Below are 22,623 nucleotides of genomic sequence, written 5' to 3'. Positions count from 1 at the left end.
CAGACTGCAAAGCCAGTCCTAGCTTTGTCCATTAACCAACACCACAAAGCCAGTCCTAGCCTTGTCCATTAACCAACACCACAAAGCCAGTCCTAGCCTTGTCCATTAACCAACACCACAAAGCCAGTCCTAGCCTTGTCCATTAACCAACACCACAAAGCCAGTTGTAGCCTTGTCCATTAACCAACACCACAAAGCCAGTTGTAGCCTTGTCCATTAACCAACACCACAAAGCCAGTCCTAGCCTTGTCCATTAACCAACACCACAAAGCCAGTCCTAGCCTTGTCCATTAACCAACACCACAAAGCCAGTCCTAGCCTTGTCCATTAACCAACACCACAAAGCCAGTCCTAGCCTTGTCCATTAACCAACACCACAAAGCCAGTCCTAGCCTTGTCCATTAGCCAACACCGCAAAGCCAGTCCTAGCCTTGTCCATTAACCAACACCGCAAAGCCAGTCCTAGCCTTGTCCATTAACCAACACCACAAAGCCAGTCCTAGCCTTGTCCATTAACCAACACCGCAAAGCCAGTCCTAGCCTTGTCCATTAGTCAACACTGCAAAGCCAGTCCTAGCCTTGTCCATTAGTCCTAGCCTTGTCCAACACACTGCAAAGCCAGTCCTAGCCTTGTCCATTAACCAACACTGCAAAGCCAGTTGGAGCCTTGTCAATTAGCCAACACTGCAAAGCCAGTTGTAGCCTTGTCCATTAGCCAACACTGCAAAGCCAGTCCTAGCCTTGTCCATTAACCAACACTGCAAAGCCAGTTGTAGCCTTGTCCATTAGCCAACACTGCAAAGCCAGTCCTAGCCTTGTCCATTAACCAACACTGCAAAGCCAGTCCTAGCCTTGTCCATTAACCAACACTCCAAAGCCAGTCCTAGCCTTGTCCATTAACCAACACCACAAAGCCAGTCCTAGCCTTGTCCATTAGCCAACACCGCAAAGCCAGTCCTAGCCTTGTCCATTAACCAACACCGCAAAGCCAGTCCTAGCCTTGTCCATTAACCAACACCGCAAAGCCAGTCCTAGCCTTGTCCATTAACCAACACCGCAAAGCCAGTCCTAGCCTTGTCCATTAGTCAACACTGCAAAGCCAGTCCTAGCCTTGTCCATTAACCAACACCGCAAAACCAGTCCTAGCCTTGTCCATTAGTCAACACTGCAAAGCCAGTCCTAGCCTTGTCCATTAACCAACACTGCAAAGCCAGTCCTAGCCTTGTCCATTAACCAACACTGCAAAGCCAGTTGTAGCCTTGTCCATTAACCAACACCGCAAAGCCAGTTGTAGCCTTGTCCATTAACCAACACTGCAAAGCCAGTCCTAGCCTTGTCCATTAACCAACACCGCAAAACCAGTCCTAGCCTTGTCCATTAGCCAACACCACAAAGCCAGTCCTAGCCTTGTCCATTAACCAACACCACAAAGCCAGTCCTAGCCTTGTCCATTAACCAACACCACAAAGCCAGTCCTAGCCTTGTCCATTAACCAACACCACAAAGCCAGTCCTAGCCTTGTCCATTAACCAACACCACAAAGCCAGTCCTAGCCTTGTCCATTAACCAACACCACAAAGCCAGTCCTAGCCTTGTCCATTAACCAACACCACAAAGCCAGTCCTAGCCTTGTCCATTAGCCAACACCGCAAAGCCAGTCCTAGCCTTGTCCATTAACCAACACCGCAAAGCCAGTCCTAGCCTTGTCCATTAACCAACACCGCAAAGCCAGTCCTAGCCTTGTCCATTAACCAACACCACAAAGCCAGTCCTAGCCTTGTCCATTAACCAACACCACAAAGCCAGTCCTAGCCTTGTCCATTAACCAACACCGCAAAGCCAGTCCTAGCCTTGTCCATTAACCAACACTGCAAAGCCAGTTGGAGCCTTGTCAATTAGCCAACACTGCAAAGCCAGTTGTAGCCTTGTCCATTAGCCAACACTGCAAAGCCAGTCCTAGCCTTGTCCATTAGCCAACACTGCAAAGCCAGTCCTAGCCTTGTCCATTAGCCAACACTGCAAAGCCAGTCCTAGCCTTGTCCATTAACCAACACTGCAAAGCCAGTTGTAGCCTTGTCCATTAGCCAACACTGCAAAGCCAGTTGTAGCCTTGTCCATTAGCCAACACTGCAAAGCCAGTCCTAGCCTTGTCCATTAACCAACACTGCAAAGCCAGTTGTAGCCTTGTCCATTAGCCAACACTGCAAAGCCAGTCCTAGCCTTGTCCATTAACCAACACTGCAAAGCCAGTCTAGCCTTGTCCATTAACCAACACTCCAAAGCCAGTCCTAGCCTTGTCCATTAACCAACACCGCAAAGCCAGTCCTAGCCTTGTCCATTAGTCAACACTGCAAAGCCAGTCCTAGCCTTGTCCATTAACCAACACCGCAAAACCAGTCCTAGCCTTGTCCATTAGTCAACACTGCAAAGCCAGTCCTAGCCTTGTCCATTAACCAACACTGCAAAGCCAGTTGGAGCCTTGTCAATTAGCCAACACTGCAAAGCCAGTTGTAGCCTTGTCCATTAACCAACACTGCAAAGCCAGTTGGAGCCTTGTCAATTAGCCAACACTGCAAAGCCAGTTGTAGCCTTGTCCATTAACCAACACCGCAAAGCCAGTTGTAGCCTTGTCCATTAGCCAACACTGCAAAGCCAGTCCTAGCCTTGTCCATTAGCCAACACTGCAAAGCCAGTCCTAGCCTTGTCCATTAACCAACACCACAAAGCCAGTCCTAGCCTTGTCCATTAACCAACACTGCAAAGCCAGTCCTAGCCTTGTCCATTAACCAACACCACAAAGCCAGTCCTAGCCTTGTCCATTAGCCAACACTGCAAAGCCAGTCCTAGCCTTGTCCATTAACCAACACCACAAAGCCAGTCCTAGCCTTGTCCATTAGCCAACACTGCAAAGCCAGTCCTAGCCTTGTCCATTAACCAACACTGCAAAGCCAGTCCTAGCCTTGTCCATTAGCCAACACTGCAAAGCCAGTCCTAGCCTTGTCCATTAACCAACACCACAAAGCCAGTCCTAGCCTTGTCCATTAGCCAACACTGCAAAACCAGTCCTAGCCTTGTCCATTAGCCAACACTGCAAAGCCAGTCCTAGCCTTGTCCATTAACCAACACTGCAAAGCCAGTTGTAGCCTTGTCCATTAACCAACACCACAAAGCCAGTCCTAGCCTTGTCCATTAGCCAACACCACAAAGCCAGTCCTAGCCTTGTCCATTAACCAACACCACAAAGCCAGTCCTAGCCTTGTCCATTAGCCAACACTGCAAAGCCAGTCCTAGCCTTGTCCATTAACCAACACCACAAAGCCAGTCCTAGCCTTGTCCATTAGCCAACACTGCAAAGCCAGTCCTAGCCTTGTCCATTAACCAACACCACAAAGCCAGTCCTAGCCTTGTCCATTAGCCAACACTGCAAAACCAGTCCTAGCCTTGTCCATTAGCCAACACTGCAAAGCCAGTCCTAGCCTTGTCCATTAACCAACACTGCAAAGCCAGTTGTAGCCTTGTCCATTAACCAACACCACAAAGCCAGTCCTAGACTTGTCCATTAACCAACACCACAAAGCCAGTCCTAGCCTTGTCCATTAACCAACACTGCAAAGCCAGTTGTAGCCTTGTCCATTAACCAACACCACAAAGCCAGTCCTAGCCTTGTCCATTAGCCAACACCACAAAGCCAGTCCTAGCCTTGTCCATTAACCAACACCACAAAGCCAGTCCTAGCCTTGTCCATTAACCAACACCGCAAAGCCAGTCCTAGCCTTGTCCATTAACCAACACCACAAAGCCAGTCCTAGCCTTGTCCATTAACCAACACCACAAAGCCAGTCCTAGCCTTGTCCATTAACCAACACCACAAAGCCAGTCCTAGCCTTGTCCATTAGCCAACACCGCAAAGCCAGTCCTAGCCTTGTCCATTAACCAACACCGCAAAGCCAGTCCTAGCCTTGTCCATTAACCAACACCGCAAAGCCAGTCCTAGCCTTGTCCATTAACCAACACCGCAAAGCCAGTCCTAGCCTTGTCCATTAACCAACACCGCAAAGCCAGTCCTAGCCTTGTCCATTAACCAACACCGCAAAGCCAGTCCTAGCCTTGTCCATTAGTCAACACTGCAAAGCCAGTCCTAGCCTTGTCCATTAACCAACACCGCAAAACCAGTCCTAGCCTTGTCCATTAACCAACACTGCAAAGCCAGTTGGAGCCTTGTCAATTAGCCAACACTGCAAAGCCAGTTGTAGCCTTGTCCATTAACCAACACTGCAAAGCCAGTCCTAGCCTTGTCCATTAACCAACACTGCAAAGCCAGTTGTAGCCTTGTCCATTAGCCAACACTGCAAAGACAGTTTTAGCCTTGTCCATTAACCAACACTGCAAAGCCAGTCCTAGCCTTGTCCATTAACCAACACTGCAAAGGCCAGTCCTAGCCTTGTCCATTAACCAACACTGCAAAGCCAGTCCTAGCCTTGTCCATTAACCAACACTGCAAAGCCAGTTGTAGACTTGTCCATTAACCAACACCGCAAAGCCAGTCCTAGCCTTGTCCATTAACCAACACTACAAAGCCAGTCCTAGCCTTGTCCATTAACCAACACTGCAAAGCCAGTTGTAGCCTTGTCCATTAACCAACACCTACAAAGCCAGTCCTAGACTTGTCCATTAACCAACACCACAAAGCCAGTCCTAGCCTTGTCCATTAACCAACACTGCAAAGCCAGTTGTAGCCTTGTCCATTAACCAACACCACAAAGCCAGTCCTAGCCTTGTCCATTAGCCAACACCACAAAGCCAGTCCTAGCCTTGTCCATTAACCAACACCACAAAGCCAGTCCTAGCCTTGTCCATTAACCAACACTGCAAAGCCAGTCCTAGCCTTGTCCATTAACCAACACCACAAAGCCAGTCCTAGCCTTGTCCATTAGCCAACACTGCAAAGCCAGTTGGAGCCTTGTCCATTAACCAACACTGCAAAGCCAGTCCTAGCCTTGTCCATTAACCAACACTGCAAAGCCAGTTGTAGCCTTGTCCATTAACCAACACTGCAAAGCCAGTCCTAGCCTTGTCCATTAGCCAACACTGCAAAGCCAGTTGGAGCCTTGTCCATTAACCAACACTTGAACTTTCGGTCTGTGAGTGATATACTGTGAATGATCTAGTAGATCAGCAGTCTGCAGACCCAGCATGTCTGTCTGCATGAGGTCACAGGAAGTCAAAGGTCATCTTGATTTATCATTGGCTGCGTCTGAAATGGTGCACTACATAGTGTTGCCCGGGTTACGGTTTGGCCGGGGTAGACCGTCATCGTAAATAAGAATTTGTTCTTAACTGACTTACCTAGTTAAATAAAGGTTGAATAAATAAAAAGGTGGAGATTAATGTTACAGGGTTTCTGGGAGTCAATAGTTGAAGGAGTATGGACAGCAATTTATTTTTTTACATTTATTTAACTAGACAAGTCAGTTAAGAACTAATTCTTATTTTCAACAACAGCCTAGGAACAGTGGGTTAACTGCCTTGTTCAGGGGCAGAGCAATACATTTTTACCTCGCCAGCTTGTGGATTTGATCATGCAACCTTTCGGTTACTAGTCAAACGCTCTAACCGCTAGGCTACTTGCCACCCCAACCTGGGCAGTATTCATTAGTGCATACTGTAGTAAACCTTTTTCTACACAAACCCTGTGTTTCTAATTGGACAAGTTCAGATGGATACTTTGGTCTTTCTCCCATTTGATGTGTAGCGACTACGAAGCTGATTCCTGCAGTGTAGTATGGTACCGGTCACCAGACCCCGGTGACATACTTCTTTATTTAACCTTTATTTAACTAGGCAAGTCAGTTAAGAACCAATTCTTATTTACAATGATGGCCTAGGAACAGTGGGTTAGCTGCCTTGTTCAGGGGCAGAACGACAGATTTTTACCTTGTCAGCTCTGGGATTCGATATAGCAACCTTTCAGTTACTAGTCCAACGCTCTAACCACTAGGCTACCTGCTGGTTACTAGTCCAACGCTCTAACCACTAGGCTACCTGCTGGTTACTGGTCCAACGCTCTAACCACTAGGCTACCTGTCGAAGGCTGTCAACCGGGTAGTGTCCCAAATGGCAGGCACCCTATAAAAAGGAAACCCGGGAAATATCACATTTACATCAGAATTCAGACCCTTTACTCAATACTTTGTTGTAGCAGCTTTGGCAACGATTACAGCCTGGAGTCTTCTTGGGTGTGACGCTACAAGCTTGGCACACCTCTATTTGGGGAGTTTCTCCCATTCTTCTCTGCAGATCCTCTCAAGCTCCGTCAGGTTGGATAGAGAGTGTTGCTGCACAGCTATTTTCAAGTCTCTCCAGGGATGTTCGATCGGGCTCAAGTCCAGGCTCTGACTGGGCCACTCAAGGACATTCAGAGACTTGTCCCGAAGCCACTCCTGCGTTGTCTTGGTTGTGTGCTTAGGGTCGTTGTCCTGTTGGAAGGTGAACCTTCGCTCCCATTCTGAGGTTCTGAGCGCTCTGGAGCAGGTTTTCACCAAGGATCTCTCTGTACGTTGCTCTGTTCATCTTTCCCTCGATCCTGACTAGTCTCCCAGTCCCTGCTGCTGAAAAATATCCCCACAGCATGATGCTGCCATCACCATGCTTCACCGTAGGGATGGTGCCAGGTTTCCTCCAGACGTGACACTTGGCATTCAGGCCAAAGAGTTCAGTCTTGGTTTCATCAGACCAGAGAATCTTGTTTATCATTGTCTGAGAGTCTTTAGGTGCCTTTTAGAAAACTCCAAGAGGGGCTGTCATGTGCCTTTTACTGAGGAGTGGCTTCCATCTGGCCACTATACCACAAAGGCATAATTGGTGGAGTGCTGCAGAGATGGGTTTCCTCTCCCATCTCCACAGAGGAACTCTATAGAGCTTTGTCAGAGTGACCATCAGTTTCTTGGTCACCTCCCTGACCAAGGCCGGTCTCCCCCGATTGCTCAGTTTGGCCAGGCGGCGAGCTCTAGGAATAGTCTTGGTGGTTCCAAACTTCTTCCATTTAAGAATGTTGGAGGCCAATGTATTGTTTGGGACCTTCAATGCTGCAGAACGCTTTTGGTACCCTTCCTCAGATCTGTTTCTTGACACACTCTTGTCTCTGAGCTCTACGGACAATTTTGTCAACCTCACGGTTTGGTTTTTTTCCAATCAATTGAATTTACCACAAGTGGACTCCAATCAATTGAATTTACCACAAGTTGACTCCAATGAATTTGTAGAAACATCTCAAGGATGATCAAGGGAAACAGTATTCACCTGAGCTCAATTTAGAGTCTTATAGCAAAGGTTCTGAATACTTAAGTAAATAAGGCATTTCCGTTTATTTTTAATACATTACATTACATTTACATTTAAGTCATTTAGCAGACGCTCTTATCCAGAGCGACTTGCAAAATGTCCAAAAACCTGTTTTCGCTGTATAGTGTGTTGCTAAATAAGGAAAACAATTCATTTAATCCATTTTAGAATAAGGCCTTAACGTAACAAAATGTGGAAAAGTCAAGGGGTCTGAATTCTTTCAGAAAGCACTGTACCTAACGTTTCTAGCAAGCTTTGCAGCAACCAACTCAGAAATGGAGTTGAAATGTTACATCACTGTTTGTACCTGTCAAATTGGTCATTTTCCCCCCAAATGTAATTACTTCAATTATTATTGCTCTTGAGAAAGGAAAATGTGTTTTCAGTCATTAAATCAAAAGACTAAAGAGGGGAAAGGAGGACATTCCCTTCAATAGCACAAACACAAACAGTATCCTGTTAACTCCAGCAACCTAAAAGGTTTCATGCTTCCACTTCACTCCGTCGTCATTGCAAGAGGAAAAACACAGATACATATGTACAAATCCATCTTTTTCTGAGAAGTAAAAGAAAATCGTGCATCCATTTTACAAACAGGTTTTTATTTATTTATTTGTGTCAGTTTGCAGACAGGGAAAGAGAACCGTTTCATTTGAAGTAGAGAGTATGGGTGAAGGGGAGGTGATTGTAAGAGGTCATAAGAAATTGTCTTTACCTGAGTGAACGTTCCAGAATCACTGACTTGTATGGAAAGAGCAGGATTGATGTTTTAATCCATTCTTCTTCAGCTAAAAACCTCTGTCATAACAACCGCAAAATAAATCAAAGGTAACGCTTTCAAGAAGAGTGCTTCTCAAACACTTCACTCACTCATTCACTACAGAGAAGACTCTCGTTACTTAGATAACACAAGGAGAGAGGAAATCTATGAGTGTATCCCAATAGTCTCTCCTTTCTCCCGAAGTGTGCAGTTGTTCAGCTCCCTTCTAGGACTTAAAAGGGAATGACTGGTATATGAAAACTCCCTCTAGTCCATGCCTTCGCCAATCCAATAGTTTGAAATGTACGTGTAGTAATGAATGAGTGCACACTTCAGAAAGGAGAGGTCAACCACACAAACACTCAAACGTAGTTGTCTTTCAATCATGTTTTATTTTCCATGTCATGTTGATGCTGATGCATACATAAATATATTCTAAATTTATTTGTCAGTTTATGCAGAACAGAAAATATTCAAAGTGACCTTGTAAGCATCCAAAATTGCACTCTATTGCATAAATAGTTCACTACTTTTGACCAGAGTCCTATAGGCCATAGTAGTGCACTATATAGGGAATAGGGTGCCATTTGGGATACCCATAGGGAACATCTTCCCTTCAGATTGATATGGTTGAACGTTTGTCGAAAGTAACAAACATGCGTTTGTATTTGTCTATAAAATAATATATATGCGTTCTCTGACCTGTACAAGATCGGGCTTTCATCGCAAATGGCACACTATTCCCGATATAGTGCATTATTTCTGACCAGGGTGCATAGGATTCTGGTAAAAAATAGTGCACTATATAGGGAATAGGGTGCCCTTTGAGACTAAATAAACATGACAGTTAGCCTATACAGTTTAGTTATTTTTCTATAGATAATAATTATGCTTCCTAAATTCAACTTTGAATTTCCAAAACTGTCAGCTGTTGTTGTCGTTCTATATTGACATTAAGACAACTATATAACTTCCGCTAAATAAGATAGTGTGTAAAAAAAAACGTTTCGATTTTGGTTTACAAGGATATGTTTATCATGTTGGTGCTGTTGTTTATGTTTTGATGGGGGCAAATATCCAAATCCAGATATGAAAATAAATACATTAATAAAAAAATGAATCAAATAAAACATGCAAATTAACAAATAAACAAACATGATTGTGCACAAAAGAACATTGGGTCAACTGACTGAAAATGAGAACTGATGAAAAACACAAACCCCTGTTTAAACCTATTGAAGTAACTGATTCCTGTAGTAAAGACAGGAGTGAGGACAGTGAGACAAAAGCCTGGTCCCAGAATCTGTTTACGATCAGATCTGGGACCAGGCTACAGAGACAAGTAATCATTTAGGCTGTCACCAACTGTCATCAACTGACCTGTCCTCAGGTGACCCGTTCTAAATTCTCTCTGAACTTTTTTCAACCTTAAACCATAACTACATCACTTAAAAAATAAATATGTTTTTTTTTAAGCTAACCCAAATAAACCGCAAAGCAATTGGAGGGGAGGGAAAAAAGTTATAGAATCTGATGGAGACTGTGGATCAAAACTGTAGCGTGTCTCTGTCAAGAGTATCGTCCCTTATATTCAGTGCTGCTGTTGAGGTGTGGAGCTGAACCATGTGAACACAGACCCAACACTGAGCTCACCATCAACACAATGGTGTACCTAGATACATAACCAGGCTGTGGAAGCACAGGAGAGAAGACTATCTGAAGAGCAGGACAGGTAACATCAGATGTCCTGTCCAACATACAGGGATTTCCCTGTAAGACAGGGATTTCCCTGTGGGGGTAGAGGCACTTCCAAAGCAGGGCACACACACACACACACACACACACACACACACACACACACACACACAAAAATGTGAACCCTCAGCGTCAACACCCCCTCAGCATGAACCCCCCCCTCAACGTGAACCCCCTCAGCGTGAACCCCCTCAGCGTGAACCCCCTCAGCGTGAACCCCACCTCAGCGTGAACCCCACCTCAACGTGAACCTCCCTCAACGTGAACCCCCTCAGCGTGAACCTCCCTCAACGTGAACCCCCTCAGCGTGAACCCCCTCAGCGTGAACCCCACCTCAGCGTGAACCCCACCTCAACGTGAACCTCCCCTCAACGTGAACCCCCCCTCAGCGTGAACCTCCCCTCAACGTGAACCTCCCCTCAGGCAGAGTCCATGCTGAAGAGTTGTATGTTTGTAGTGCTCCAGTGAAGACCCACTCCAGAGTTAAAGACCAGGGACCACACGTACGGGATGAAGAAGTCTTCAGGTTGATCCTCCTCTACATACTTGAACTTCAGCTCCGGGAACTTCTGTAGACAGACACAGAGAAGATAGAAGAAGAACATTTGAAGATAAAAGGGATCTATGGACAGGACAAGCCCAGAGATGGAGTCTTAACCTAGTGGTCTTGGTCGAGAAGAGGTCCGGTCTTGACTCTGGATCATCATATGTGACCATAGAAATGTTAAGATTCATTGTCTATAACTCCCAGGTTTAACTGACAGATGACAACACTGGTTGGTGATAGGACAGGAACTAGCTACAAACCAACCAGAAAAAACCCATTCCATCTAATGTAATTCCATCTGTAGCTGACTGTCTAGTTGCTGAGGTAAAGGTACTTGTACAGGTACGTTTGGTAAGAGGTGTCACTCAGAGGTGACCTCTGACCTTTCAAACAGGCCCTGTTAACCTGTCATCAACCCTCCATTGATCTGAATGGGTCAGCGTCTCAAATGGCACCCTATTCCCTATATAGTGGCCAGGGCCTATATGGAATAGAGTTCCATTTGAGAAGTAACCATTGAAAACCACAAGTGGTGGTGACCAGCCAGTGTGTGAGTGTGTGCTCCTGTAGGTGTGGAACCCATTTGAACCACTAGCCATTCAGCTCGTAATCTGGCTCTAGTAGCGACACCAAGCTGTCCCACACCTCCACATCCTTGAAATATATACCCCATCGTTGATTTCAGGTGACGTCAACCTAACGCCTCAGGTGAAAGAGAACGCTTGTTAACGAACAACCTGAGTGGTTTCTGTTACAGACAAGCTTTAGTTCTAATTACCAGACATGGCTGAGGAGGATGCGGTTTTAAAAACACTGCCCTCCCTCCCTCCCTCCCTCCCTCCCTCCCTCCCTCCCAGGCTCATTCTTGGAAACTTGGAACTTTCCAACTCGGAAAGAGTTATGGCGCGTCCAGGGACTTTACAGCCCAGTCCAATCAGAGAGCATCCTCTCTGTCCTGCCCTACCCTACCAATCCCTGCCCTGTCCAATCAGAGAGTATCCTCTCTGTCCTGCCCTACCCTACCAATCCCTGCCCAGTCCAACAGAGAGCATCCTCTCTGTCCTGCCCTACCCTACCAATCCCTGCACAGTCCAGTCAGAGAGAATCCTCCGTCATGCCCTACCCTACCAATCCCTGCCCAGTCCAATCAGAGAGTATCCTCTCTGTCCTGCCCTACCAATCCCTGCACAGTCCAGTCAGAGAGAATCCTCTGTCCTGCCCTACCAACCCCTACCCAGTCCAGTCAGAGAGTATCCTCTCTGTCCTGCCCTACCCTACCAATCCCTACCCAGTCCAATCAGAGAGTATCCTCTCTGTCCTGCCCTACCCTACCAATCCCTGCACAGTCCAGTCAGAGAGTATCCTCTCTGTCCTGCCCTACCCTACCAATCCCTACCCAGTCCAGTCAGAGAGTATCCTCTCTGTCCTGCCCTACCCATCCCTACCCAGTCCAATCAGAGAGTATCCTCTCTGTCCTACCCTACAATACCCTACCAACCCCTACCCAGTCAGAGAGTATCCTCTCTGTCCTGCCCTGCCCTACCAATCCCTGCCCAGTCCAATCAGAGAGTATCCTCTCTGTCCTGCCCTACCCTACCAATCCCTGCCCAGTCCAATCAGAGAGTATCCTCTCTGTCCTGCCCTGCCCTACCCTACAATACCCTACCAATCCCTACCCAGTCCAATCAGAGAGTATCCTCTCTGTCCTGCCCTACCCTACCAATCCCTGCCCAGTCCAGTCAGAGAGTATCCTCTCTGTCCTGCCCTACCCTACCAATCCATGCCCAGTCCAATCAGATAGCATCCTCTCTGTCCTGCCCTACCCTACCCTACCAATCCCTGCCCAGTCAGAGAGTATCCTCTCTGTCCTGCCCTACCAACCCCTGCCCAGTCCAGTCAGAGAGTATCCTCTCTGTAAAACCACAGCCACGTCCTGCCCAACCCTACCAATCCCTGCCCAACCCAGCCTTGCCCAGTCCAGTCAGAGAGTATCCTCTCTGTCCAACCACAGCCATGTCCTGCCCAACCCTACCAATCCCTGCCCAGCCAAGTCAGAGAGTATACCATCTCTTCTCTCCCACCAACAGCCCAGCCAACTCAAACCGAAGGTCGAAGCCCTACTTTACCCAGACCAGCACCAGCCAGGCCTGGAAGCATGAATAATACAGTGATATTTCATCATATCCCACCAGCCAGGTCACAGGGTGATGTGTGGGTCACACACTAATCACATTCTGGTGAGAGACACATAGTAATCCTTATTATCCTGTGGTCAGTGAAGGGCCTGTCACGCCAAATAGTGTCCCCCTGCCAAAAAGTGGGGACATTATTTGGCATGACAGGCCCATTCCCGGCCATTCATATTAGCCTTCATTGTGTCCACTCTCTGGGTAGTATTGGTCTGTAGCACAGGCAGCCTGGCATAATGATCTATGGACCCTGGCTTGTGTGGTCATACGATACTGTATCAACAGACAGTGCTGTATTACTGTGGTCTAGCCAGCTGACGGTCTCTACCAAATACATTAACAGCAGCTAGTTAGTCAGTCAGTCAGCTAGTTAGTCAGTCAGTTAGCTAGTCAGTCAGTTAGCTAGTCAGTCAGTCAGTTAGCTAGTCAGTCAGTCAGTCAGTCAGTCAGTCAGTCAGTCAGCTAGTCTGTCAGTCAGCTAGTCAGTCAGTCAGTCAGCTAGTTAGTCAGTCAGTCAGCTAGTTAGTCAGTCAGCTAGTTAGTCAGTCAGCTAGTTAGTTAGTCAGCCAGCCAGTGAGTCAGCAAGCCAGTCAGGCAGTCAGTCAGGCAGGCAGCCAGCTAGTCAGTCAGTCAGCTAGTCAGTCAGTCAGCTCAGTAGTCAGTCAGTCAGTCAGTCAGTCAGTCAGTCAGTCAGCTAGTCTGTCAGGCAGTCAGTTCGTCAGTCAGCCAGCTAATCAGTCAGTCAGTCAGTCAGTCAGCTAGTTTGTCAGTCAGCTAGTCTGTCAGGCAGTCAGTTGGTCAGTCAGACAGCTCGTTAGTCAGTCAGCTAGTTAGTCAGTCAGCTAGTCAGTCAGTCAGCTAGTCAGTCAGTCAGCCAGTCAGTCAGTCAGATAGTCAGTCAGTCAGTCAGTTAGTTAGTTAGCCAGTCAGGCTCAGCTAGTTAATTAGTCAGTCAGAGCAAGCCAGTCAGGCAGTCAGCAAGCCAGTCAGCAAGCCAGTCAGGCAGTCAGTCAGGCAGGCAGCCAGCTAGTCAGTCAGTCAGTCAGCTAGTTAGTCAGTCAGTCAGCTAGTCAGTCATCCAGCTAGTCAGTCAGTCAGCTAGTCTGTCAGGCAGTCAGTTTGTCAGTCAGTCAGCTAGTCAGCTAGTCTGTCAGGCAGTCAGTTGGTCAGTCAGACAGCTAGTTAGTCAGTCAGCTAGTTAGTCAGTCAGCTAGTTAATCAGTCAACCAGTCAGCTAGTTAGTCAGTCAGGTAGTTACTCAGTCAGGCAGTCAGCTAGTTAGTCAGTCAGTCAGCTAGTTAGTCAGTCAACCAGTCAGCTAGTTAGTCAGTCAGGTAGTCAGCTAGTCAGTCAGTCAGTCAGTCAGTCAGTTACTCAGTCAGGCAGTCAGCTAGTTAGTCAGTCAGTTAGTCAGCTAGTTAGTCAGGTCAGTCAGCTAGTTAGTCAGTCAGTCAGCTAGTTAGTCCGGTCAGTCAGCTAGTTAGTCCGGTCAGTCAGCTAGTTAGTCAGTCAGTCAGTCAGCTTGTTAGTCAGTCAGTCAGCTTGTTAGTCAGTCAGTCAGCTAGTTAGTCAGTCAGTCAGTCAGCTAGTTAGTCAGTCAGCTAGATAGTCAGTCAGCTAGTTAGTCAGTCAGCTAGTTAGTCAGTCAGCTAGTTAGTCAGGTCAGTCAGCTAGTTAGTCAGTCAGTCAGCTAGTTAGTCAGTCAGTCAGTCTGCTAGTTAGTCAGTCAGTCAGCTTGTTAGTCAGTCAGTCAGCTTGTTAGTCAGTCAGTCTGCTAGTTAGTCAGTCAGCTAGATAGTCAGTCAGCTAGTTAGTCAGTCAGCTAGTTAGTCAGGTCAGTCAGCTAGTTAGTCAGTCAGTCAGCTAGTTAGTCAGTCAACCAGTCAGCTAGTTAGTCAGTCAGGTAGTCAGCTAGTCAGTCAGTCAGTCAGTCAGTCAGTCAGTCAGTCAGTCAGGCAGTCAGCTAGTTAGTCAGTCAGTTAGTCAGCTAGTTAGTCAGGTCAGTCAGCTAGTTAGTCAGTCAGTCAGCTAGTTAGTCCGGCCAGTCAGCTAGTTAGTCGGGTCAGTCAGCTAGTTAGTCAGTCAGTCAGTCAGCTTGTTAGTCAGTCAGTCAGCTTGTTAGTCAGTCAGTCTGCTAGTTAGTCAGTCAGTCAGTCAGCTAGTTAGTCAGTCAGCTAGATAGTCAGTCAGCTAGTTAGTCAGTCAGCTAGTTAGTCAGTCAGCTAGTTAGTCAGTCAGTCACCTAGTTAGTCAGTCAGTCAGCTAGTTAGTCAGTCAGTCTGCTAGTTAGTCAGTCAGTCAGCTTGTTAGTCAGTCAGTCAGCTTGTTAGTCAGTCAGTCTGCTAGGTAGTCAGTCAGCTAGATAGTCAGTCAGCTAGTTAGTTAGTCAGTCAGTCAGCTAGTTAGTCAGTCAGTCAGTCAGCTTGTTAGTCAGTCAGTCAGCTTGTTAGTCAGTCAGTCAGCTAGTTAGTCAGTCAGTCAGTCAGCTAGTTAGTCAGTCAGTCAGTCAGCTAGTAGGTAGTCAGCTAGATAGTCAGTCAGCTAGTTAGTCAGTCAGCTAGTTAGTCAGGTCAGTCAGCTAGTTAGTCAGTCAGTCAGCTAGTTAGTCAGTCAGTCTGCTAGTTAGTCAGTCAGTCAGCTTGTTAGTCAGTCAGTTAGCTTGTTAGTCAGTCAGTCTGCTAGTTAGTCAGTCAGCTAGATAGTCAGTCAGCTAGTTAGTCAGTCAGCTAGTTAGTCAGGTCAGTCAGCTAGTTAGTCAGTCAGTCAGCTAGTTAGTCAGTCAGTCTGCTAGTTAGTCAGTCAGTCAGTCAGCTAGATAGTCAGTCAGTCAGTCAGTCAGCTAGTTAGTCAGTCAGTCAGCTAGTTAGTCAGTCAGTCTGCTAGTTAGTCAGTCAGTCAGTCAGTAGCTAGATAGTCAGTCAGTCACTCCCTTGTAGCTTGCTATCAGTGTTGTTTAGCTTGTGATTTGGTCTAGAGTTAGCTAGTGCTTCAGACTAGCATGGTTAGGTAAACACTCCTGCAGTGTTTCTTTGGAAGCAGACACGTACACAGGCTGGCCCAGGAATGGCTCATTGTTTTGGCCTGGCTCCAACACCTCCCCCTCTCTCTCCATCCATCCCTCCCTCACTGCTTGCAGAGCAGACTACATGTATTTTCATTTATTTATCCTTTATTTACAATGACGGCCTACCCCGGCCAACCCTCCTCTAACCCGGACAACGCTGGGTCAATTGTGCGCCACCCTATGGAACTCCCGATGGACGGTTGTGATACAGCCCTGGATCAAACCAATGTCTGTAGTGACGCCTCTAGCACTGCGATGTTGTGCCTTAGACCGCTGCGCCACTCGGGAGCCCCTAAATACTACATACTTGGCCAGGCTCATGCCAGTCACCCAGTCCAGCACAGGGTTGCATCCCAAATGGCCCTGGTCAAAAGTAGTGCACTATATAGGGAATAGGGTGTCATTTGGACCAGAGCAGCGGCCCCCAGAACACACTGACTAGGTCCCTGTCTAGACTGTAGGACTGTGTGTTCCCTCTGATCCCACTGTTATAAGTCTTAGAAGGAAAAGGCTACAGACTCCAGGCAGGCTGGAATGCAGCTAGGTGCAGATCAGGGGGGAAAGGACATTATGTTTAGTGAAGGATTTCCTCTACTTTTCAGTAGATATTCAGGTGTTTCAAATGTACTTCAGAACAGACGAGGGGCTCTTTTACTACTGTCTTCTGGCCTCTGGAAGCCCCAGGTATGGAGAGCTCTCCTTCCCTCACTTCTGACTCTATATTCTTTTCACCTCCTCTCCTCTTCTATCCTCCCCTCTCATCTTCTAACCTCTCATCTCCTCCCCTCCTCTTCTATCATCCCCTCCTCTTCTATCATCCCCTCCTCTCCTCCTCTTCTACCCTCCCCTCCTCCCCTCTCCTCTTCTATCCCCACCTCATTTATCCTCCCCTCCCATCCTCCTCTCCTATTCTTCTCTTCTCTTCTATAACAATGTAACAGTATAACTTTACGTCCGTCCCCTCGCCCATACCCGGGCGCGAACCAGGGACCCTCTGCACACATCAACAACAGTCACCCATGAAGCATCGTTACCCATCTATCCTCCCCTCTATCCTCCCCTCTCCTCTTCTATCCCAACCTCATTTATCCTCCTCTCCTATTCTTCTCTTCTATCCTCCCCTTGTCCTCTCCTTTCCCGTCTCCTCCCCCTCTCCTCCCCTTGTCCTCTCCTCCATCCTCCCCGTCTCCTCCATCCTCCCTTCTCCTCCCCTTGTCCTCTCCTCCATCCTCCCCTTCTCCTCCATCCTCCCCCTCTCCTCCCCTTGTCCTCTCCTCCATCCTCTCTCCTCCCCCTCTCCTCCCCTTGTCCTCTCCTCCCAGTCTCCTCTCCTCCATCCTCCCCTCTCCTCCCTGTCTCCTCTCCTCCATCCTCCCCCTCTCCTCCCCGTCTCCTCTCCTCCATCCTCCCCCTCTCCTCCCTGTCTCCTCTCCTCCATCCTCCCCCTCTCCTCCCCTTGTCCCCCTCCTCTCCTCCCCCTCTCCTCCCCTTGTCCTCTCCTCCCCCTCTCCTCCCCCTCTCCTCCCCTCCCCTCTCCTCCCTGTCTCCTCTCCTCCATCCTCCCCCTCTCCTCCCCTTGTCCTCTCCTCCATCCTCCCCTCTCCCTCTCCCTCTCTCCTCCCCCTCTCCTCGCCTCCATCCTCCCCCTCTACTCCCCGTCTCCTCTCCTCCATCTACCCCCTCTCCTCCATCCTCCCCCTCTCCTCCCCGTTTCCTCTCCTCCATCCTCCCCCTCTCCTCCCCGTTTCCTCTCCTCCTCCCCTCCTCCCCCAGTCTCCTCTCCTCCCGTCTCCTCTCCTCCATCCTCCCCCTCTCCTCCATCCTCCCCCTCTCCTCCCGTTTCCTCTCCTCCATCCTCCCCCTCTCCTCCCGTCTCTCCTCCATCCTCCCCCTCTCCTCCCAGTCTCCTCTCCTCCCCGTCTCCTCTCCTCCATCCTCCCCGTCTCCTCTCCTCCCGTCTCCTCTCCTCCATCCTCCCCCTCTCCTCCATCCTCCCCCTCTCCTCCATCCTCCCCCTCTCCTCCCCGTTTCCTCTCCTCCATCCTCCCCTCTCCTCCCAGTCTCCTCTCCTCCCCGTCTCCTCTCCTCCATCCTCCCCTCTCCTCCATCCTCCCCCTCTCCTCCCCGTTTCCTCTCCTCCATCCTCCCCCTCTCCTCCCAGTCTCCTCTCCTCCCCCTCTCCTCCCCGTCTCCTCCATCCTCCCCGTCTCCTCTCCTCCATCCTCCCCCTCTCCTCCCCTCCATCCTCCCCCACTCCAGCCTCCCCTCTCCTCCATCCTCCCCTCTCCTCCCCGTCTCCTCTCCTCCATCCTCCCCGTCTCCTCTCCTCCATCCTCCCCCCCTCCTCTCCTCCATCCTCCCCCTCCTCTCCTCCAGCCTCCCCCTCTCCTCCCCTCCCCTCTCCTCCCCGTCTCCTCTCCTCCATCCTCCCCCTCTCCTCCCCCTCTCCTCTATCCTCCCCTTGTCCTCTCCTCCCCTTGTCCTCTCCTCCCCGTCTCCTCCATCCTCCCCCTCTCCTCCCCTTGTCCTCTCCTCCAAAAAGGAGCCAGACTGTCTGTATCGCAGCACTACAGAACAAAGCAGCGCTACATTCCACACTGGGCTCACACTGAGCTCACAGTGGACTATGAAGGAGAGAGGGAGAGAACCTGGAAGACAGTGGGAGAGACAGAGAGGGAGGCTGACCAGCAGGCACAGACAGAGGGAAACAGAGAGACACAGACAGACAGAAAGGCAGAGAGAGAGGCTGACCAGCAGGCACAGACAGAGGGAAACAGAGAGACACAGACAGACAGAAAGGCAGAGAGAGAGGCTGACCAGCAGGCACAGACAGAGGGAAACAGAGAGACACATACAGACAGAAAGGCAGAGAGAGAGGCTGACCAGCAGGCACAGACAGAGGGAAACAGAGGGACACAGACAGACAGAAAGGCAGAGAGAGAGGCTGACCAGCAGGCACAGACAGAGGGAAACAGAGAGACACATACAGACAGAAAGGCAGAGAGAGAGGCTGACCAGCAGGCACAGACAGAGGGAAACAGAGAGACAAATACAGACAGAAAGGCAGAGAGAGAGGCTGACCAGCAGAGGCTGCACAGACAGAGAGGGAAACAGAGAGACACAGACAGACAGAAAGGCAGAGAGAGAGGCTGACCAGCAGGCACAGACAGAGGGAAACAGAGAGACACAGACAGACAGAAAGGCAGAGAGAGAGGCTGACCAGCAGGCACAGACAGAGGGAAACAGAGAGACACAGACAGACAGAAAGGCAGAGAGAGAGGCTGACCAGCAGGCACAGACAGAAGGAAACAGAGGGACACATACAGACAGAAAGGCAGAGAGAGAGGCTGACCAGCAGGCACAGACAGAGGGAAACAGAGAGACACAGACAGACAGAAAGGCAGAGAGAGAGGCTGACCAGCAGGCACAGACAGAGGGAAACAGAGAGACACAGACAGACAGAAAGGCAGAGAGAGAGGCTGAGGCACAGACAGCAGGCACAGACAGAGGGAAACAGAGAGACACAGACAGACAGAAAGGCAGAGAGAGAGGCTGACCAGCAGGCACAGACAGAGGGAAACAGAGGACACAGACAGACAGAAAGGCAGAGAGAGAGGCTGACCAGCAGGCACAGACAGAGGGAAACAGAGAGACACAGACAGAGGAAAAGATAAAACATTAACAAAAAAACATAGCAAACTAGAATGCTATTTGGCCCTAAACAGAGAGAACACAGTGGTAGGATACCTGACCACTGTGATTGACCCAAACTTAAGGAAGGCTTTGACTACGTACAGACTCAGTGAGCATAGCCTTGCTATTGAGAAAGGCCGCCATAGGCAGACATGGCGCTCTCAAGAGAAGACAGGCTATGTGCACACTGCCCACAAAATGAGGTGGCAACTGAGCTGCACTTCCTAACCTCCTGCCAAATGTATTTGAGACACATATTTCCCAAAGATTACACAGATCCACAAAGAATTAGAAAACAAACCCAATTTTGATAAACTCCCATATCTACTGGGTGAAATTCCACAGTGTTCCATCACATCAGCAAGATTTGTGACCTGTTGCCACGAGAAAAGGTCAACCAGTGAAGAACAAACACCTTTGTAAATACAAGCATAAAAATGGTTTATTTATTTTACCCTTTTGTACTTTAACCATTTGTACACAGTTACAACGCTGTATATATATATATATATATGAAATTTGAAATGTCTTTATTCTTTGGAAAATTCTGTGAGTGTAATGTTTACTGTTCATTTTTGTTTATTTTACTTTTGTTTATTATCTGCTTCTCTTGCTTTGGCAACGTTAACATATGTTTCCCATGCCAATAAAGCCCCTTGAATTGAATAGAGAGAGACACAGACAAAGAGAGAGGGAAAGAGAGGCTGGCCCTATCTCTGGATGGGTCCTTTGTCTCTGCCTGAGGACTGAGGGCTGGTGACGAGGGACGGGGGACTGAGAGACATAATCGGGCCAGTCTGACGCTGCCGGAAAACTGTGGTGTCAAATCAAATCAAATTGTGCTGGTCAAGTACACATATTTAGCAGATGTTATTGCGGGTGAACAGGCAGTGGCTCAGGTGGTTGGATGTCCTTGATCTTTTTGGCCTTCCTGTGACATCGGGTGGTGTAGGTGTCCTGGAGGGCAGGCAGTGTGCCCCCCGTGATGCATTGTGCAGACTGCACCACCCTCTGGAGAGCCCTGCGGTTGCAGGCGGTGCAGTTGTCGTACCAGGAGGTGATACAGACTGACAGGATGCTCTCAATTGTGCATCTGTAAAAGTTTGTGAGGGTTTTAGGGGCCAAGTCAAATTTCTTCAGCGCTGTTGCGCCTTCTTCACCACACTGTCTGTGTGGGTGGAACATTTCAGATCGTCAGTGATGTGTACGCCGAGGAACATCCCAACTTCTCCACTGCTGTCCCGTCGATGTGGATAGGGGCGTGCTCCCTCTGCTGTTTCCTGAAGTCCACGATCAGCTCCTTTGTTTAGCTGACATTGAGTGAGAGGTTATTTTTCCAGGCACCACTCTCCCAGGGCCCTCACCTCCTCTCTGTAGGCTGTCTAGTCATTGTTGGTAATCAGGCCTACTACTGTTGTGTCGTCTGAAAACTTGATGATTGAGTTGGAGGCGTGCGTAGCCACTCAGTCATGGGTGAACAGGGAGTACACAGGATGGGGAGCTTGAGCATGCACCCTTATGGGGGAGAACATCAGCTAGCTGTCCCTGGGGCATTCTCACCTTCTGTTACCCATTTCACACAGATATAGACAGACGGCCAGGGACAAACGCATGTCTGGCTGGCTCATTGTAAGTCAATGTTTCTATACATCTATCATGCTCTTCTTTGTCTATGTCTAGTTCATTCAGCTCTTCAAGGCTCTTCCAATAGAAGAAGAATACATGGAATTTAACAGATGCTTTTATCCAACACAACTTAGATTAGTGAGGGCAAAAGTGTTCTATGTCCTAGTTCAGTTGATCTGGGTGCATTAGAAGCAGTTTCTGCGTGACTAGTCATATAAACTCTACATTTAGCTCAACCCAGTGACAAATTGCCAGATAGACAGCCAGTGGAAACATGGTTAATGTCTCTCCAACTCTTGTCCATTTTAGTACTCTACCATGTCATCCTCACTTTAACAAACTGCTAGGCACTTGTCTGTTTAAGTGCTTTGAGAGGACAATTATAGATGTATTGATGATTCCACACAGCATTCATCTTAGCCTATGGATTTTCATTAGGAAGCTAAGGCTGTGTCCCAAATGCCCCCCTATTCTCTAGGCATGCAGACAGAGAAGTGATGATTATCTCTGAGGCAGAAGAGACTGAGGCAGAGTTGAGCGATAGAATGAGCGACCTAGATTCTCACACTGCTGCAGCGATCATATTGTGGCAGGATGCATCAGTCAAGGCCAGCCGGAGATCACAACTGAAGAGACACAAAGCTACAGTGAACTGTCAGTCAGAACTGTGTGCGTGTGATCGCTAGATGAGAGCTTGAAAGAAAACAAATGCTTTTTGAAACCCAGTTCTGACAGATACATGCCAAGATGAAGGAACAGCCCCAGAGATTGGTCATACAGAGGGAGGGAATTATTCAGTCCATTATCAGAAAAGCCACAGGGTTGAGATGTGTAGCAGGAGATACGGCTGGAGAGATGCTACACCTCCATTATCAGAAAAGCCACAGGGTTGAGATGTGTAGCAGGAGATACGGCTGGAGAGAGGCTACACCTCCATTATCAGAAAAGCCACAGGGTTGAGATGTGTAGCAGGAGATACGGCTGGAGAGATGCTACACCTCCATTATCAGAAAAGCCACAGGGTTGAGATGTGTAGCAGGAGATACGGCTGGAGAGATGCTACACCTCCATTATCAGAAAAGCCACAGGGTTGAGATGTGTAGCAGGAGATACGGCTGGAGAGATGCTACACCTCCATTATCAGAAAAGCCACAGGGTTGAGATGTGTAGCAGGAGATACGGCTGGAGAGATGCTACACCTCCATTATGTTGCAATGCCCCACAACAGAACATAGAACACATGCCTTCCTGTTGCAATGCCCCACAACAGAACATAGAACACATGCCTTCCTCTTCCAATGCCCCACTACAGAACATAGAACACATGCCTTCCTGTTGCAATGCCCCACAACAGAACATAGAACACATAGAACACATGTCTTCCTGTTGCAATGCCCCACAACAGAACATAGAACACATGTCTTCCTGCTGCAATGCCCCACAACAGAACATAGAACACATAGAACACATGCCTTCCTGTTGCAATGCCCCACAACAGAACATAGAACACATGTCTTCCTGTTGCAATGCCCCACAACAGAACATAGAACACATAGAACACATGCCTTCCTGTTCCAATGCCCCACAACAGAACATAGAACACATGCCTTCCTGTTGCAATGCCCCACAACAGAACATAGAACACATG

At 48.5% G+C, this 22,623-nt stretch overlaps 1 protein-coding gene across 5 annotated transcripts in view; it reads right to left on the bottom strand.

The window, feature by feature from the left end:
• Positions 1 to 10,185: 10,185 nt before the first annotated feature.
• Positions 10,186 to 22,623, bottom strand: part of dym (dymeclin) — a 231,371-nt gene continuing 218,933 nt past the window's right edge. For all 5 annotated transcript variants that reach the window (XM_065007583.1, XM_065007580.1, XM_065007581.1 and 2 more), the window contains exon 17: positions 10,186 to 10,425. In XM_065007583.1, the coding sequence (XP_064863655.1) occupies positions 10,276 to 10,425 (150 nt within the window). In that variant the 3' untranslated portion in view covers positions 10,186 to 10,275. The remainder of the gene's footprint in view (positions 10,426 to 22,623) is intronic.

The sequence above is a fragment of the Oncorhynchus nerka genome, linkage group LG22 (genome assembly GCF_034236695.1).
Source record: "Oncorhynchus nerka isolate Pitt River linkage group LG22, Oner_Uvic_2.0, whole genome shotgun sequence".
Classification (NCBI taxonomy): domain Eukaryota; kingdom Metazoa; phylum Chordata; class Actinopteri; order Salmoniformes; family Salmonidae; genus Oncorhynchus; species Oncorhynchus nerka.
This window is presented reverse-complemented; position numbering and strand designations above follow the sequence as displayed.